Genomic DNA, 18,809 nt, shown 5'->3' on the forward strand with positions numbered 1-18,809 from the left:
TACGGGAGGAAGCCTGTGCACCTTGAGAAAACCCATGCAAACATAGGGACAATATACAATACAATGTCTACAAAGATATTACCCTAACAACTGAATCCAAGAACCCAGCGCTTCAAGGCAGCAATGCTAATAAGTGCAGTTTTATATCACATTTAAAACAACCATATGACCATTCTAGTCTTTCTCCACTCAGAATTCCATCTTGTACTGTCAAAATAAAGAACAATTTCTTCTGGTTATGGGTCTCATGAAAAAAAGTACCACTGTGCCAGCCTAACGGGACAGTGGGAGTGTGGAACTTACAGACTGGATTGACCCTCTCCTAGACTAAGGTTGGAGACACCTAATCTAAATCTTTTTGCCAATGATAAATCATTTTTATTACAATTTGGAAACATGAACACAAACTTAAAGAGACTTCACTTCAGAAATCTGAACTTCAGAATAACCCTTCTTTAAACCACATCTTTTCCGATCAGTTACCCTATAAGTTAAACTAGCAAGTTTTTTTTCAAAAAATAGTTAAAGCCCCCAGGTTCAATTTATATGTGGTATGTGGTGCATGAATCCCACATCTCAGCTGTACCAAAGTGTTATGTTTGATTCACCCATTCTAGAAGTGTGACATTGAGAATTAGTGACAAGGCGTGTTTGGAAGTCAGATACAGCACCCATTGTGCAAGGAATACAGTATAGCCCTAGTATGGTATTTTGGGAAATATTCAAGTTTTATGTGGTCACTGTGATTCGACAAGTACTTTCCTAAATCTCTTATATTACCTACTTTAGAATGTCAAGGATTTTATCGAAAGTGCAACATTATCTAAGGTAGTGAAAGGTCTAAAAGGTATTAAAAATGACATAAAAAACAAATAAGCAAATGTCCAGTGACTGCAATATTTCTACGGATGTGCAGAACAATACACTATTTTCCCATTAGTTTCACCCAATATCCAATATATATATATAGGAGTTATGGTCATGCTTCTGACACACTGACAGTAGCATACCAGAAGTCACCAGTCTCCGCAATTTAAAAAATGCAGTTTAACAAACCATTCTTGAACTCCAGTATAGATAGGAGTTATGTAAACCTAATGCAACTACTCAGATGTTTTAGAGGGAAATTTGTATTCTTCCTTTAGAGGTTTCTGTTCTGTTCAGAAAAAAGGTAAAACATATAGCCTTACTTTTCATCATTAAGCCTTGATATGTTTCTAGATAGAATCCTCTTTTCTTTCTTAAGCACTTAACACGTCTTTTCTTGTACCATATCAGCCTGATACCACTAGTATCACCACTAGTTTATTTTAATTGCTGTAAGTTAAATGCACTTAATTGTTACTTTTTTTGTCAGAGCTAGATTTTTTCCATGTTTAATAGCTGCAGGCAATTTTCTGAAATTCAGACTTGCTTGCCACTGATCCTTGTGCTGAATCATTCAAGAGCCACATTTAACATATTGCAGCAAAAGGAGTTAATGTATGCAACTGGAAAATCTGTACTCTTTAATTACATAAAACACACATTACCTTACAAAAGTATTCAGGCCCTTGCAGAGTTTCACATTCTGTTGTTTTAAAGTTTACTGTCATAATGCTTTGAAGTACAGTAGCAATCAATGTATTTATATACATGTCCTACTTTACACATTCACAGCAAAAAATAAAAACAAACAAGTAAACATAATTAATACAAAAGAAAAAGGAAAGGTCATGACTGAATTAGCATTTAAACTCTTAGCATTTCACGTGTTTAAGAATTAAAACAACGTTTTCTATAAAAAAGGATTAAGGAACCAGGAAGACAAAGGAGCTTACAAAATAACTCAAAGATAAAGCTGTATGAAGGCACAGATCAAGAGAAGAGTATAAAAGCATTTCAAAGACCCTTAATATTCCTAAGAGAGAATGGTGAAGTTGTTATTAAGAGGTGAAAGGTATCTGCAAAATGTTTTAAGGTCAGACAAGACATACTTGGAACTTTGTGGTCTAAATGCAAATCATTACATCAGATGCAAACACAATATAGTCAACACCATAACTACTATCAAGCATGGTGGTGGCAGCATTATGTTATAGTTCTGCTTCACCTGAGCAGGGACTGGGAAGCTTATCAAGAGCAATGGGAACAAAGTACTTACAACTCATTGAGGAAAATCTGCTAAAGGCCTAAAACTGTGACAAAACATCACCTTTCTGCAGAACAAAGATCCAGAGCACAAAACCAAAGCTACTGTACGCCAGAGTAGCTTAAAAATAAGAAAATGAATTATGTGTGTCCCAGTCAAAGTCCTGACTTGAATCTTACTGAGAAGCTGTTGGAAGACTTGAAAGCCTCTGTCCATAAGTGATCTCCAAGCAAACTGAGAGAGCTTGAGGAAATCTGTCGAGAAGACAGAAGAAGTGTCCAAGACTTACACAAAAAGACCTGGGGTAGGAACTGCTGCTAAGTGTGCTTCCACCAAAAATGGAGTATAAAGGCAATCAAAATATTTCAGTTTTTAAGTATATTTTGAAATACTGTAATTTAACAAAATAGGACACCATTGGAAGGGTCTAAATATTTTTGAAAGGCACTGTATTTATTTTTCATAATACTATTTGTTTACAGATTTACTTCAGTCTAACCTAAAACTATTTTTCTACTATATTCTACCACATAACAATAATGTTAAAAAGTGTAAACAGATAGAGAAATCTGGGGTGTTGATCTTGGGTCAGACCACTGGGTGTGGCAAATAACCATTCCAGAAAGTTAAACGAATAATTGCGCATTCCGCACAAGTTAGAGAAACCAGCATCACCCGTAGGCGAGCTGATTTCTTCCTATAAAAAAACTGCAAACAACAGGGGTGGTCTAATACTTTGGGAATAGATCTGTAACATCTCGGCAAGACAAATGTACAAGTTATTCTACAATACAGCAAGTCAATACATTTATTACAAGCGAAACAATTACAGACTGTTGTTATGTCAGGGATTTGTGAAATAACTGATTTAATATTTGATCCCTTACCAAACAAGATTGATTAATTAATTATTATTATTATTAATTGCTTACACTTATATAGTGCTTTTCTGGACACTCCACTCAAAGCACTTTACAGGTAATGGGGACTCTCCACCACCACCACCACCACCAATGTGCAGCATTTACCTAGATGATGCAACAGCAGCCATAGTGCGCCAGAACACTCACCACACAGCTATCAGTGGGGAGGAGAGCAGAGTAATGAAGCCAATTCATAGTTGGGGATTATTAGGAGGCCATGGTTGGTAAAGCTCAATGGGAAATTTGGGGTTACGGTCCTACTCTTTTTGAGAAACGCCCTGGGATTTTTAATGACCACAGAGAGTCAGAACCTCGGTTTTACGTCTCATCCAAAGGACGGCGCCTTTTTCACAGTATAGTATCCCCGTCACTATACTGGAACATTAGGACCCACATTTACTGTAGGGTGAGCGCCCCCCGCTGGCCCTACTAACACCTCTTCCAGCACCAACCTTTTTCCAAGAAAACCTGAAATCTGTTGGTTGCCTTTTAAGTATTCAGACCCATGATCTTTTCAGAGGTTTTTTTGCTCACAGCTTTTCTTGGAATTTGCAAAACTTTTGCATCAAATACTGATTTTGTCCATTCAGCTGCCAAATGGTTATTTTTGTATGATTCATTATGTGAAATGAGATGTCTGGTGTAATCTTATGTCCTGTGATGTTCTTAGACTGAAATTCTGGTAGATGGTTTAATGAATCCACTGTAAAATGATTAAATCATAAAAATATTAAACTCACATTACTCATTTTGTTACTGATAGGGTACAAGATTAGAAACCAATAACACTAGTAAAATTCTAATTGCAGTGTGAATTGAATAAAAGCCATACATATGAGGAATACTGAAATGAGATAACCACATCCACAAAAGACGGGATCTTAACCCCAAAAAGCAATACATTAAGAGATGAGACTTGTGGATAATGGCTTTGTTTAACAAAATATAACACATTTTAACAAAATTGTAACACATCTACAATAGGTCTAAATTTCTTACAAGAGAAGAATGATAGATTTTGTAATAAGTGTAATGCTAAGCCATGAGCTTAAAAGGAGAATGAAAAAGGAAAAATGGCCAAAAAAAACAAGCTCTGGAGAAATTAGAGTGGAACTGAGTGGAGAAAATGATTTTACAATACAATGCTAAAGTTGTAAAACAGGCCAGAATATGAGCATCTGTCATTGACAAAGGCAGGAGTTGCTAAAGAGGTTTGGGGGGTAAAACACCAACAAAGCATAGTAATGTCACACATCTAGCAAAAATAAATATTCATATTTGTCATTAGTGTATGCTAATCGTCCCTTTTCATTTGTATTTTAGAAACAATGCAAATGCATATTGTCTGTAAACGTGACCTGAAACATTAAGAGCACACAAAACATCTGAAGTGTAAAGAATAAAAAATATCAAAGTCTTTAAAATAGCCTAAAATAGATCAATGGCTCCTAGTGATAAATTTTAGTATGCCATGTTCTACATGAACAAAAAACTGAATGTTTTATTATGGTACTCCAAGAAATTTAAAAACATGTGGAGTTGGTTTACCTTCTCATAACCCCTGTAAAAAAGGAACACTGAAAGAGAAGGGGAAACTATGGAGGGAAATATAAATCTCAGCTCCCTCAAGTTTGTATAACTTTGGACAGATATCAAATTGACATTCATGTCCATTTTTCTGCAAAATCCCCAATGTGAGTTTGAGCTCAAACCCCTCAGATTTCTGAAGTTCACCACGCTGGCCTGCAAAACCACAAATCCTACCAGTGCTTTGCCCTAGGCTGACCCTAAATGTCAACACAGCTTTTACAAAAACCAAAGTACAAATCGCACGTCTACACTCCCCCCACCGCACACCTACACACAGACAGAGTGACCTTTTTCACTTCCATTTGGAGAATTTCATATAATCTCTGATACATTTCATCCACTCCATGGCAGACATCATCTTTAAGCCAAGTGACATCAGTTGATCCTGCCATAACACCACATTTACAAATTTAGGGTAATTTAAAGACCAGAAGACACTGAATGTATATTTCAATCCTGCAATCCTTATTGTCAAATTACAGTAATTATAATTAATCCAGCAGGAAGTCATGGTTCCAGTTCTCTGGGTGTGAAAGGTTAATACAAAGATTAATGATAATAGCAGCTCATCTACTATATGTGAAGCTTTTGAATCATTCTATCTGAGAAGTGTAAGCAACCGAACAGGAACTATACTGTATGTAATTCTAAACTGCTTTTAAGCTTGATAACATTGATCCTTTTGACACAAATGTTATAAATGTTAATTAGGTTTGTGAGAGAATGGGAAGAAAAGGTGAGCTACAACAGAAGTTTCTTCCCACATTTCTTAGAGCATAAAAATATAAACATTAGTCCTTATCTTTCATTATTATATTATTGTAAGATACTGTAGTTTTCTATTTATTTACACTATACACTAACCATGAATTAATCCACATGAACATAATCAGAATTTCACAAAAGACAATATTATTTTATAGTTCTAAACCCAAAAGAAGATGCCTACAGAATTCTATCATCTCATAACCAGAATGTAACTAAACAATCATCTTGAAAGCAGCCCAGCATGTTTTGTGGAACATGTCTGCCAGATTTTCTTCAGTTCAAAATATCTGGTGCACTCCTTTGCCTTTTTGTCATTTCCGCAAATGTTTTTTTATTGCATTAGTTAATAGCAGTAGGGAATAATTTATTTAATATACTGTTGTTGCATGACTAGAGAGCTTTAATTGCTTTCCATTTTCTCATGCTCCACAGAGATGTAAAAATAATTTAAAAATCAGCTTTAAAGTCATTAGAAATTTCTCTTGATTACATCTTAAAGAATTCCTGAGGTATACAAATATTGTTTGGATTTAGGGCCTTCATGTTTAGGATACAACGGATGCTGGTTTACAGTCTTTAAATCTGTAATCAACGAAGATTAATTATAGTGCATTCCTCTTCTAATTAGAACTGTCCGTAGGCACCGAAAAGAGACTAAATATTTTAGGCGGTTTAAATTAGATCTGTTTTACCTTTGTGAAGCTTTCGTGGTACAGTATACTATATGTTATATATAGCCGTATACCAATGTTTGATTTCAAAGTGTTCAGTAAAAACTAAATATACTTTTAAAAAGGAGATCTGATAAAGTTTGTTGGAAAATCCCATAGCTTATATGTAAGGTATCCTGCATGAAAACTATAAGAAAAGCTGTTCATATTTCTGTGAAGCATAATAAATACAGTCATTCCAAAAGCAGATTTAGATACCCCTCAGTTGTGCCTTGACTGTATGTCAGTTTAATAAATTCATTTCATATGCCTCTCAACATTTTTATTGAATGAAGTTTGTGCCTAAAGCAGAGTAAGACAAATTACAGAAAGTATAAAGGTAAGAGGAAAGCACACAAAACACAAATGGCTCATTCTTTGCAAGTATGAACAACATATTTCACAGTACTGTGGCCACCTGTCAGCCCAATCAATATTAGACTAGGGTATTTCACTGAGTGATAATACTGAAGTACAACATATAACATATTGTACAGCTTACAACTAGAGCCATCTTACAACTTTACAAGTATCCTTTTCTACTGTATAATTCAAAACAATTTTCTGGGCTTATTCCTTAAATATTTTGTAAATATGTAATAAGCAAGCTATAACTCAGGATTTCATTGGATAATAATAATTAAAAATTGCTTACATTTATAGAGTACTTTTCTGGACACTCCACTCAAAGAGCTTTACAGGTAATGGGGGCTCTCCAAAGTCTGCAGAGGAAAGAAGGGCCAGCAGCAGAGTGTGTCTATTAAATCTACACATTGAGTTCTGCCCACAGCTATAAAAGCTGATATGTACACAAGCTGAGAAAGAAACAGCCAGAGAGCGGAAGCAGTCAAGAGTGACATTCTCCATCAATACAGAGAAATGTCAGGGAATAGTCTTCAGAAATTCTGACTGGAAAATGAAATTCATATAGATCTGAGCAATGCAAACACTGCCCATTAAATACAAACACAGGGGAGGAAACGTTATCTTAAGTAATAAAAATATAAGGCCTGACTGAAGCAACAATGGTACATTTTCAGCATTTAGCTTTCATTTCTGAAAACAGCCACTGTGGATTATCTTTCAGTAAGGCTCCCTGCTTCCACTCCACTACACCCCACAAGGAGTATTGTACAAATTAAAGACATCATTACTGAGTCACAGTGGGTATTTCTCAGAGGGAAGCAAGGATGAAAGTAAACTTTAACACACTATAAAACTGTTCACTTCTTAGGGGGTCTCAGTAAAAGGGGCATGTGCTTTTTTAAATGTATTAAATGGAAAGCAATCCAGAGCTTGCCTACACCGTGTACAGAACCAGGGCATGCAGCCTAAGCATTGTCGAACTATTCATAAAACAAAATTCGCAAAGCTGTGAAAGTATAATGAGATGCTCACGATAATCTCAGAGCCAACTGCAATATGAATTTCTACATATAAATACCAAATGATTCTATGATATCCAATGAGTTGTATCCCCACTGAACAAAATGTGTTGTACCCTCTGCTGCCTCCTTGCTAGATACTCAAAAAAACATAAAAAATAAGAAACATTACAAATCAGAGGTGGCCATTAAGCCCATTGAGCTCATTTGAGGACTAGTAGCCAATTGATCTGAGGATGTCTTATAGCCATTTATTTAAAGCTAAGGTTTCAGCTTCAACAACATGGCTAGGTAGCAAGAACCGAAAGCCCCACAACTCTTTTCACAACTCTTTTCTGTTAAAGATTGTCTCCTGTCTTCTGTGGAGCCATTCCAATATGGAATAATAATTCCTGATCCTCAATGTAATTTTGGCCTTTTGAATTCTGAGAGAGAACAGAAGCCAATGACACAATTCCAATTCCGGAAAGAATCTTGAAGTCCACAAAGCTTTCTGGAAGAGGTTGAGAACGTCAAAAAGTATACCATTAAGTATACCAAGTGTAGGTCAATAAACCCAGTAAAACCATCTCAATATTATTAGCATATGTCTCAATTTTGGTGACTTCTTATCGAAGTGTATAATTGCAATGTAATTATGCATAATTGTAGACTTTAAGTTATATAAGTTCAACAGCTTCTTAGATAAAAGTGAAGCTCACATCTTATTATTATATAATTTAGCTTGAAGTCAAATTGTATATTTGGATGAGGGTACTTCAGGGTACAGAAATAGTCACACTGACAATTTTTGTTGTTACATGTACTTACACTATGTGCTAAGAAAAGTACAACTATAACTAGACTGCACTATATTTGTGCTCTTGCATTTGTAGGCAGGCTACAGTGGTCATTAGATTTTGTATGCTAGATGATGCCTAAACAAAGGAATCTATGGATGTGTTTTAGAATAACCTGAAAATACTAATCAATCCTATACATCATGATCTACAGATTTTTGTTATGGCATAAAGATAACCTAGTCCAGTCCAGCCTACATATGAAGATGGTAAGTAAAACAAAGCTTTTAAAGACTTTTACTGTCAAATATTAATACGTTTTGGGCATGAGAGTGGGATAAATTATAAGTATGAAACTAACGAGGTGTGTACTGTATAAGCAGTGCATCTAGAACATTGTTATGATGCTTGAAAAAAAGGCATCTGATGAGAGAAGGAAGACCAGTCATTTTATAATACACAATATACTGCTTGAAGGTCTGGAATGCATTTTCAACTTAAGGGTGGAGTCTCTGATACTTTTGTGTACAATTAAATGAAAAAACCTTAAATTATAAACAGTAGTTTAAAGGTTTAAAAACTCACAAGAAACAACCAGCTTTTTCCATAAAACCCTCTGCAGGCAAGACCAGAAAATGCCAGTGTTATGCAGCAACTTTGTATCACACAAGGATATGTGGTTATGCAGACGTGTTCCATGAAATAGAAGGATTACTTTGAAATAAACACCATGGAACGACACATCACACCCTTGAATCATAAACTGCAGCACAAATTAACTGTAAAGACTTGCAAAAGCTGCTGGCAGAGAAACCTTGATCTTCCAAGAATTTCTGCTTCCTGACTGTTCTCCCAACACGACACCAGGTGACTTTTACATTTATTTTTCACAATTGCAGGAGCATCTGCACAAGACATGCCAAGCCAGAAACATCTCAAAGGGCTGAGAAAAACTTTTTCCCAGAAAAAAATCAAAAGCTTTACAAGTGATTTGAAAAAGGTTCAGCTCTGAAGACTTTGAAGGAACGCTGTGTTTAAAGTGGTTTAGTATGTTGTACAACAGTGTAAGAAGGTTAAATTGCATGGTTTTCAGCTGAAATAATAAATGAAAACATCCGTATCTTCTTTAGCATTTAATTTATTGTATCAAACAACTAGAAAAATTGAGGTTACATATAGTACAATGGGTAAAACACTGCTTCTTGTTGCTTAAATACATCAGAGTTAAATATTTCAAGACATAATGATTTAATTTGCCATTTCTTTGAAAATGAATACGTTATATTTATTCTGAAATGTGCTATGCAAATCTCAATCACTAAATTGATACCATCATGGTTTTGCTTTTTTTAGTCTTAAAATATGTCCTCTGAAAGAGCCTCTGACTCAACGCTTTTATTTTATTGATCCACATGCATGTGAAGTATATGTATGGGTACAACATAATTATTCACACAACATTCTTTCAAGCCAAAGCACATCAGAAAACTGACTTAAAGTAGAACACTATGGCACTCATTGGTTGAGAAAATGTCTTTTATATCCAGGAAAGGAACAATTTCTTGCTCAGCTAAGCAGCAGATTATTCATTCAGGTCTTGATATACTCTATTTCATGTCACGCTGTTCTCTGTTTCCTCAATATCAGTTTTTACAGTACATACCACAAATGAAAACATTAAAGAGAAGGAAAATCTAGCAAAGCTTTAATTTCAGTACTTTCTCAGACAGATAAGACAATATTTTCAACATCTTCTAAAAGTCAAAGGATTAATACCTGTAATATATGAAAGGGAGAATGCTTATTGTATTAATATTTTAACTTAGGTGTTTAAGGCAGCACAGTGGAGCTGTGGTTACCATTGCTGTTTTCTAACTCTGGGTTCAACTTCAGGGGTGATATCTGCCTGAAACCTGCATTGGAATGAACCCTTGCGTTTGCATGGGCTTCATCCAGGTACTCCAGTGCTCTCACACCGACCATAGTGGTGGGTGAATTGTCTACTGGGGAAAAGTGGACCTTGTGTAAAAGTGTGTATGTCTGTCTCTGCGTGCCCTGCAACAGACTGGCATCCCATCCAGGGTGTATCCTCCCTTGCACTTGTTGCTTATTATTAAACAGAACAGAACAGGCAGCAGTGTGTAGTAATAGTGTGTGGATTCATAGCAGGAAGGTTGTGTGTTCAAATCCCAGGTAGGGTACTTCTGATGTAGCAAGGTTCTTCAGTTTGCTTAACTAAAATGCCCAGCTGTGTAAATGGATACAAATGTACAGTAAGTTACTTGGGATAAAAGTGTCAGCCAAATAATATTATATTAATTCTAATACATTTTAATTATCATAATTAATCAACATTATTAGCATAAAACAAACTTAAGTCTTACAGGAACTAGAAGCACATAAGGCAAATAATTCTATACATAAGATAAATAAAACCTCTTGGGCTGATGGTATTCTAATACTATTAAATGGAAACAAGTGATGTTATTTGGAAACCACTCAACACTGACTGAATAATAGCTGATGTAGCACACATCCACAAAAGAGATTGCAAAACTAACTCAAGTGATCGTAGAATAATAAGCCTTACATCTATTACATGCAAAGGCAAGCAGATGATAATTAGAACCAAACTAGAAGACCCTCTATATGATAACTCTTCAGGATAGTCAATATGGAAGTAGAACAGGAAGGCTTTTTTTAACTAATAATTCACTGTACAAGCAACAGCAGAACGGATGCATACAGTACTGAGTATATTATGTGACATTGTTGGATTTTTTGAAGGCTTTTTATAAAGTTTCACATCAAATTCAGAGTGGTGCGCATTTGTGACAATGTATGTATTTAGACTGAGAACGCCTTTTGGAATAGAATAATCACACTACAGCTAAGGGGTGAATGCTCAAATTGGAGGAAATGTCATTAACAGAGTACCATGGTGATCTACTGTATATTAGGACCTCTACTGCTAATAAACATAATTTGTAGTTTCATAGTAATAATAATAGTGCTCTTCATTTCTAACTTTTTTACACCTAATGCAAAGCACCATGAGATGCTATTATTAAGGGTGCTATACAAATTTTTTGGAACAACAGATCACAAAGAGTGAGAGTAAATGGTTTTACATCAGAAATGGGGGAAATAGAAAAGACACAAGTCAATGTTGAACCAAGTTAAGGTTGGGTAGGTTGGGGTGGGTAAAAAGTTTTTTTGTGCATAGGTACTAAATCACTTTCAGGTTACGGTGACCTTTCACATGCAGCTAACTTACTATACAGTATGTAAAAAAGATCTTGATAAAATGTTTACTTGAATGATGCTCAACACTTTTGTAGTTAATTGGTCAAACAGTTCTTAAACATTTGTAGTTACTGTAACAATTCATGTGTACATGTATGCAGGAATTAGACCTATAGATGAGATGAGAATTAGATGAGATAGATGAGAATTAGACCTATAAATTCTGGGTTTAATTAGCCAACAAGTGTTTTGATCAGAAGTACTTTGCAAGTTATGCTGCTTTCTTTGAAATGGTTTATAACCATTATTAAACTAGCAACTTGTGCTAACCTTCAAGTGTTCATAAAATGCAACCAGATGTATTTCCATCATTGAAGAGTTTCTGACTTTGGTTGATGCAGAATCCCAATATGTATCACAATTTTTGTGGATTAAAATCAATTCTACTGTAGGACTTGTCTTGTATGAAGTTGCTCAGTCTCAAAATATGAGCAATTTGTGTTTAGAAAAAAATCATTACAATCGCTAAAGGTTTCCACTACTTGGAAGCCTAATTATATCTATTGACATAAATATAGATATCAGCACTGTGTTTCTGCAATATTTATAGAACTTCTATATTAATATATTTTGCAGTCTAGTGAACACAGTTTTACATTACTTGCATTAAGCAAGTGAAATGTTTTAGTTCCAGTTTTAGGCTCTAAATTAAATCTGCTATACAAATATGTCACAGCCTTAAAACACAAAATATTGCAAATTCAGCATTCAAGCAGTTTTAGAGTAGATGTGACCCAATACCAAAAATATCTGTTTAAAGGAAAGACAGGAAAGAAAGGGTTAGGGTTAACCCTAGCCCAAAATACATCTAGCCCAATACTATCATCACAGTAATAACAATATAATATTCAAAATTATAAGGGAAAAAGATGACAAAATCATGACTTTTTCTGTTAGCCAATCAAAAAAGAGCACAGCGTCTTGCCCATCCCAGAAAGAGTCTTGGTCAACTTGTCCTTCAGTCCGGAGGGAATTAAGCTTAATTGCTGTCCCAAAGGAATGAAAGACGGACATGAAATCACTAACGTCTCATTGAACCAAAATCCGGACCAAATGTATCAAAAATAGATGCCCAAATTTACTTTTTATAATATATTTTCCTTTTACCTTGAAAATTAAACGTACTGGAACTTAATATAACGTGGATAAATGAAAGAGAGCTATATTTTTCCACAGAAAACGGTATGTTCACACAGATAATATTAAAAAGATTGAAGAAATGGTACTTCCCAAACTATTCCATTTATTTATTTATTTTTACACGTTACAGAATTTCCGTAATCCATATTGCACAGCATTCCCGCTGCAAAAGTGTGAAGTTGGCAGACAGGTGTTCCAGCATTAATGTTGAAGTTGGCAAAGCAGATAAACTCAGAAAGGGCACAGCACCACTCATAACTTCAACATACAACACACTAGGGGGTTTGCAGATGGAGAATTTCCAGTCAGTCCTCACCCAGAGGAAGCTATGTTACTAGTGCCAATAATTCCTACCCCCTCTGTTCAGACTCACAGATGCTGATAAAACAACACCTAAGATGCTCTATCAGAACAGGCTCACCAGCTGCACTACTTTGTGATGTTCTGTGTGTCACTATGCCTCCGGTCAAAGAATGCACTGCAAATATGTGTGCGCTGACCTTTCTGAGGCATCTGTCACGAAACATGAGTGACTCTGACCTTGACATTTATCCTGTCAATATTTTCATTGCACAGACATCCTATACAAATTCCTTTTAACTGCAAACACTTAAAGAATCAAAAAGTTTACCACAAGCTCTGAATTCTAATGGCCTAAGTTTCTTCATATTTATAGACATCTTTACCTGAAGCTCAATTTTCTGTTGCCTTATGTCCCGTCACTCAAATGCTCAATTTAATCACTTGTGACTGCATGCAATTATTATTACAGTTAGGATCCTTTGAACAATACTAATTCTACATGACATTTCTTCACAAATCTTAAAGGCCAGAGAGCTTATTTAAATATGCATAGTAAAGTATACTGTGGTACTTGAATTTCTTTACTTTGTCACAATTAAGACAAATTACCTCACAATTTTTGCTGTATGTGTTTAAAGAGAATGTGCAACCAGTGAATGACAATCACACTTTAAATTATAAAAGATGTAACAATGTTTTCTCTTTTCATTTTCAAAATTATACATACAATACTTTTAAAATCTAAATATGTAGAAGAATATATATTCCCCTGATATTATTTCCTTAGCAACTTACAACAATTTTGTAAAACATATTTTTGTCTTTAATAAAATAAAATTATTTTTTTATTATTAATAATAATAATAATACATTGAACATAGTTATTTTCTTTCTACAAAAAATCACTTTCACAAGAATCTCCCATGCATAGGAACTTTATATTTTCAGTGAAGAAAATGAAATGTTTTTTATTCCACACTCAGCCACTTGCTGTTTGTTAAATATTTTACATGTAGAGATCAATTTATTGGCCATATACAACTTCTTGCATTACGATTTTTTTCTTTTCGCATATCCCAGCTTGCTCTCCATGAGACACACAGGCACACGGACGGGGAGAGAGAGAAGCTTTTGGGGTCAGAGCACAGGGTCAGCCATTTATACGGCACCCCTGGAGCAGTTGGGGTTAAGGGCCTTGCTCAGGGGCCCAAAGGAGTAGGATTCCTCTGCCGGCCGCGGGCAACCTTCCAGCCACAGGCACAGATCCTAAGCCACAGTGCCACCGCTCTGCCCGAATGGCAAAGCAGACAGATTAAATGGACACCTACATTTTCAAATCAGATATCTTTATAATACCAAACTGCTGGCAAGATCATCTAAGAGAATCCAAAAGCATAAATTACATTCAAACTGTATCTAATATTTTGTCAAGTTAGTTGCGTCGTGGTAAGGTACTACAATTTATATCACGATCTACATATACAATGCGATCATATGTTTGATGTACTGTATGCAGTTTTATACATGGTAGTGCAATGCAATGAAACTGTGGTTGCAGTGTAAATGTACACTAATTCTTAGGCAGACTTGTGCTAACATTTGAACAACCAATAGTTAAACCCTATCAAACTCATGAATATGTTGCCCTCATCAGGCCACAACATGCCATTACAGACTTTGTTAATTACAATGCATGACTTGGAAAATAAAATTCTTTTTAAAAAATGAAATGGCATTCTGGGCACAAGGAAACAAAGCATATTAAAATCTGAAATTGGTCAGGGGCGGCACAGTGGCTCAATGGCTAGCATTACTGCCACATAGTGGCAGGGCCTTGGTTCAGTTCCTGGGTGCTACTGTATGTGTGTGGTCTCCCTGCATTTGTGTGGGTTTCCTCTGGATATTCCATTTTCCTACCATAGTCTAAGGACATACTGGTAGGTTAGCTGGCTTCTGTAAATAATTGGCCCTGTTGTTAGGGTGTGCTTATATATATCTGTGTGAACTGTGATAGACTGATGTCACATCAAGAATGTATCCTGCCTTGTGCCCGGTGCTTCCTGGAATGTGCTCTTGGCCACCATGACCCTGAATTGAATAAGGAGTTATTGAAAGTGATGTGATGACAATGAAATTGGTCAAACAAGTTCTCACACAGAGGCACAGCAACCTGCATACCAACCTGACTTAGCATATTCCAAATCCAAAAGATGATGAGCTTTGTGGGGTCCTGCACCACTCTGGAAAAGCACCAAGAGGGTGGTTTAGGGTGTAGAATCCTCTAAGAACATCCCAAATGTGCTCTGATCAAGGCTAAGATCAGACAGTCTTGCAGGTTTATACATCTCCTTATCACAGAAATGGCCTTCTGAAGTGCCAAATTGTCTTCACAGTTTTTAAGGAGAGACCTCATAAAACTTAAAAAATAAGCTGCTACTTGCTGTTGTTGCATTTCTTAAATCAGTAATCAACCTGGAGGCCTTAATGTGTACTTATTTATCTTTATGAATGTGCTGCTATGCTGTAACTTTTAGCACACATAATGTTATCATTCCTCCCTTTAAAAAGAATGATTAAATTAGTGCTGAGATATCTTATCCTGATCACATAGCATAATTGATGGTTTAACAGTGAAACAACTATTGGAATTAGTTGCAGGACAGACATATCTTTGAAAGGTTTTAAATTGGTCAGTTCTCTTGAGAGTTTCAGTGTACCGAATACAATAGTAGCCTACAAAAGTTATTACCCTTGATAAACTGTAACCAAAAGTTGAACTAGCAAAGAAAATGTACTGTGAATGTAAATCAGGATTTTGTTTAACATTTCATGTTTAAACTGTATAACAATGAGCACTGAGTATCTCAACTGTATAAAATATTTTCTATATTCACAATGATTAAATGTATTTATACACTACACATATTTAGCTTTTAATAATCACAATGACGGTAAATGTGTATTAAAAGAGTCTGAACACAAAAGCTAAAACATTCAGTATCACATCATCACAGAGAAAGTCAAGGCCTAAATTTAAGACGATAAACCTCAACAACTCTCATGACTGCTAAAGAAATCTCATTTATACCTGTGCAGTCCATGTCCAAGTGTCCAAGACGTTCAAGGCTAATGCAATGAAAGAGAACATTAATCTAAATGCGGGGTCAGTAATAAAATAATAATTTTGGGCCACTAACTCATACCCAAGGGCAATAATTGAGAATCTACAGAAAAGTTCTGATATCATCAGGAATAAATGTCTCACAGACTATCATTCAATGCTGACCTCATGACTCTGGCATCTATGATAACATAAAGGCAAAAGGAATGTCCAAATATAAAAAACTGACTCCGAAGTCAAATTGGAACACATACTGTAGTTGGTTATAAATAAATATATTTTGAAGTTCTTTGATACTTTATTAGCTGTATGAATAGTGCAGTACTCTCCAACTTAAATAAGGGTTATCAAAATGCAGAACACTCACACTGAAAGCTACAGTATATTTATCAGTGGTATAGAGCATTACAAATAGGTTTGGTTAAAAAAAAGATCAGCTGTTTAGAAATGTCAAAATATATCAATTAACAATGCCTGAATTTAAGCAAAAAAATATGACTTAATCTTTTACAAAATACAAATTTTCAGAACTACATACAGTATGTCTTACTTGTACTTCATGTGAGGTGAGCAAAACAATAATTACAGCTAAATTAGGATCAGATACATTACATGGCAATAAGATTATAGGAAATAGTCAAAATAGATTTAGAAGGTAAATCTTTCCTGACATTTCTTTGAAAAAATAACTGTACTAATTAATACAAACAAAGCATATGATATGGTACATTTACATGTTTAAGTTCTTCACAAAAGATTAATTCTAAGTATTAAGCTGTTCACACACAAGTTATTTCATGTCTGGATTGGATTAAATACTGGTTAATTGACAGGAAAGAGAATGCACAGATAAGTGGAGTTCAACAGGGATTTGTATTAGGACCATTGTTCTTTCTAGTTTATTTCTATCTTAATTACTGTATGTTATAGTAGTAAACTTACCTAATCTGTAGACAATACCCAAATAGGAAGAAAACCACAAAACACTGTAGAAGCTGCACAGTGAAGTGCTTAAGAATTCAGATTCTTGATCTACAGTATAAACAAGGCTTGAGTATTCATATTAATACATTATGTCTGTCTTCTAGAAAAGCAATAAATGGTGGGAAAAGCAATAAATAAGGTAAAACGAATGTTAGGATATACGATATAAAGTGTTGAATTTAAGTTTAAGAATGCCTTGTTGAAATTGTACAATCCATTAAAATATTAGGTACAGTTCTTAGTCTTCACATTACAAAGAAATTGCTGCCTTTTAATCAGTTGAGACAAGAACAACCAAATACAATCCCTGGCTCAAAGGAATGGCTCTGACCTTTTTAGACTTGAATAGAAAAGTTTACAAGGGGAACTTACTGAGCTGTTCAATTAAAGGTATTTCTATTTTAGCTTTTATTTTTGTATACACACATTGGTTGTTAATGATTTAGTACATATTATATTTTGTTTTTGCACACTTTTATCTTTGTTGGAAGTCAATTTCTTTTCCTTTATACTTTTACTTAATGTATGTTTTGTAAGTGGACCCAGATGAGGTCTTTTAAGAAGCAAATAATACATTTGTGTGTAAGATTGTACACCATTAAGGTTTCATTATACAGTGCTCTGTAGTCCTTTAATAATAGGCTGCATTAACTGTTCCAATAAATCTTTTTCAAATTCCTTGTTAAAAGTAAGGCAATTTACAAAAATATCTTTAAATTCAATAATAAATAGTAATTATTTGCAATCTGTGCACAGCTGTGATGTAATCCATAACCATGTTATTTGTGTTAAAATCATGAAGATGTATGGCATGAGTATGGCATGACAGGAGAGAATTTTGTTTCCTTAGGATAGTTTTTTAACTTGGTAAAAGAATTCTCATTGAGATGGTGCCCCATACTGATCTTTGACCAGCTTCAAATTCCAAATCGAATATTTGATGGTTGATTTATAATACTACGACATCGAGTTACTACCAGACGAAAAGCTGACATCAACCACTGGGTTAAAAAAGGTGGTGAAAATGCTTTGAATTAAACTGCTCCTTATGTTTTATTGTTAACCAACACTCTTCCCATTACCAGGTTAACTTCTCCATGGATTCCTGTATAAAAGGAAGCCTTCAATAAAAGACTTTTGCCGCTGACTTTGAATGCAAGGCATTATTTACCAAATTCAATTTAATTTTATTGACTTGTATTTTTTTCAGCACTTAGTCCTATTTGCAACTGCATCTTCAAGGTCAGCATCATTAGCCCTTTGCTATTAATAATGCTGCTTTATGTGTCTGTATGAATCCCTCTCTTTTCAGGGGAAAAGTGAGTCAATCCACTCCAGGGTGGTGGAGCAGACTAATTCACAAATGTAACCAAAGGTAATTTGTTCAGTCAATTAGCTCTAGTCTTGCATCAAGAGAGACTGTGCAAATTCAAAATGAAACCATCTTCTCACTAAAATGGCATTGCAAAAGATACTGCCTACCTGCCTTTGACATGGAGCATATAAAACTACTTGCAGTTAGAAATGACAGGATGACAAGATGTTAAATTTCAAACCAGTCGAACAGCATATGTACTGTTGGTTTTGTTTCTATTTTAAGAATCAATATCTGAATGTATGCATACTGTTAGTCCAGGGGAAACTCTGTTTAGTTAAAAATAAACTAGTC

At 35.0% G+C, this 18,809-nt stretch overlaps 1 protein-coding gene across 4 annotated transcripts in view; it reads right to left on the reverse strand.

Moving 5' to 3' along the window:
* Nucleotides 1–18,809, reverse strand: part of xylb (xylulokinase homolog (H. influenzae)) — a 118,138-nt gene that overhangs the window by 74,052 nt on the left and 25,277 nt on the right. The window contains exons 16-17 of one of the 4 annotated variants that reach the window (XM_069191227.1): nt 16,124–16,161; nt 15,171–15,275 (exon numbers count right to left, since the gene is read on the reverse strand). The exons of 2 other annotated variants lie outside the window; for them this stretch is intronic. In XM_069191227.1, coding sequence (XP_069047328.1) covers nt 15,186–15,275; nt 16,124–16,161 — 128 coding nt within the window. In that variant the 3' untranslated portion in view covers nt 15,171–15,185. Of the gene's footprint in view, nt 1–10,216; nt 10,535–15,170; nt 15,276–16,123; nt 16,162–18,809 lie in introns of those variants that run through there. One more of the 4 variants, XM_015354099.2, reaches the window with a different exon arrangement.

The sequence above is a fragment of the Lepisosteus oculatus genome, chromosome 6, assembly GCF_040954835.1.
Source record: "Lepisosteus oculatus isolate fLepOcu1 chromosome 6, fLepOcu1.hap2, whole genome shotgun sequence".
Lineage (NCBI taxonomy): Eukaryota > Metazoa > Chordata > Actinopteri > Semionotiformes > Lepisosteidae > Lepisosteus > Lepisosteus oculatus.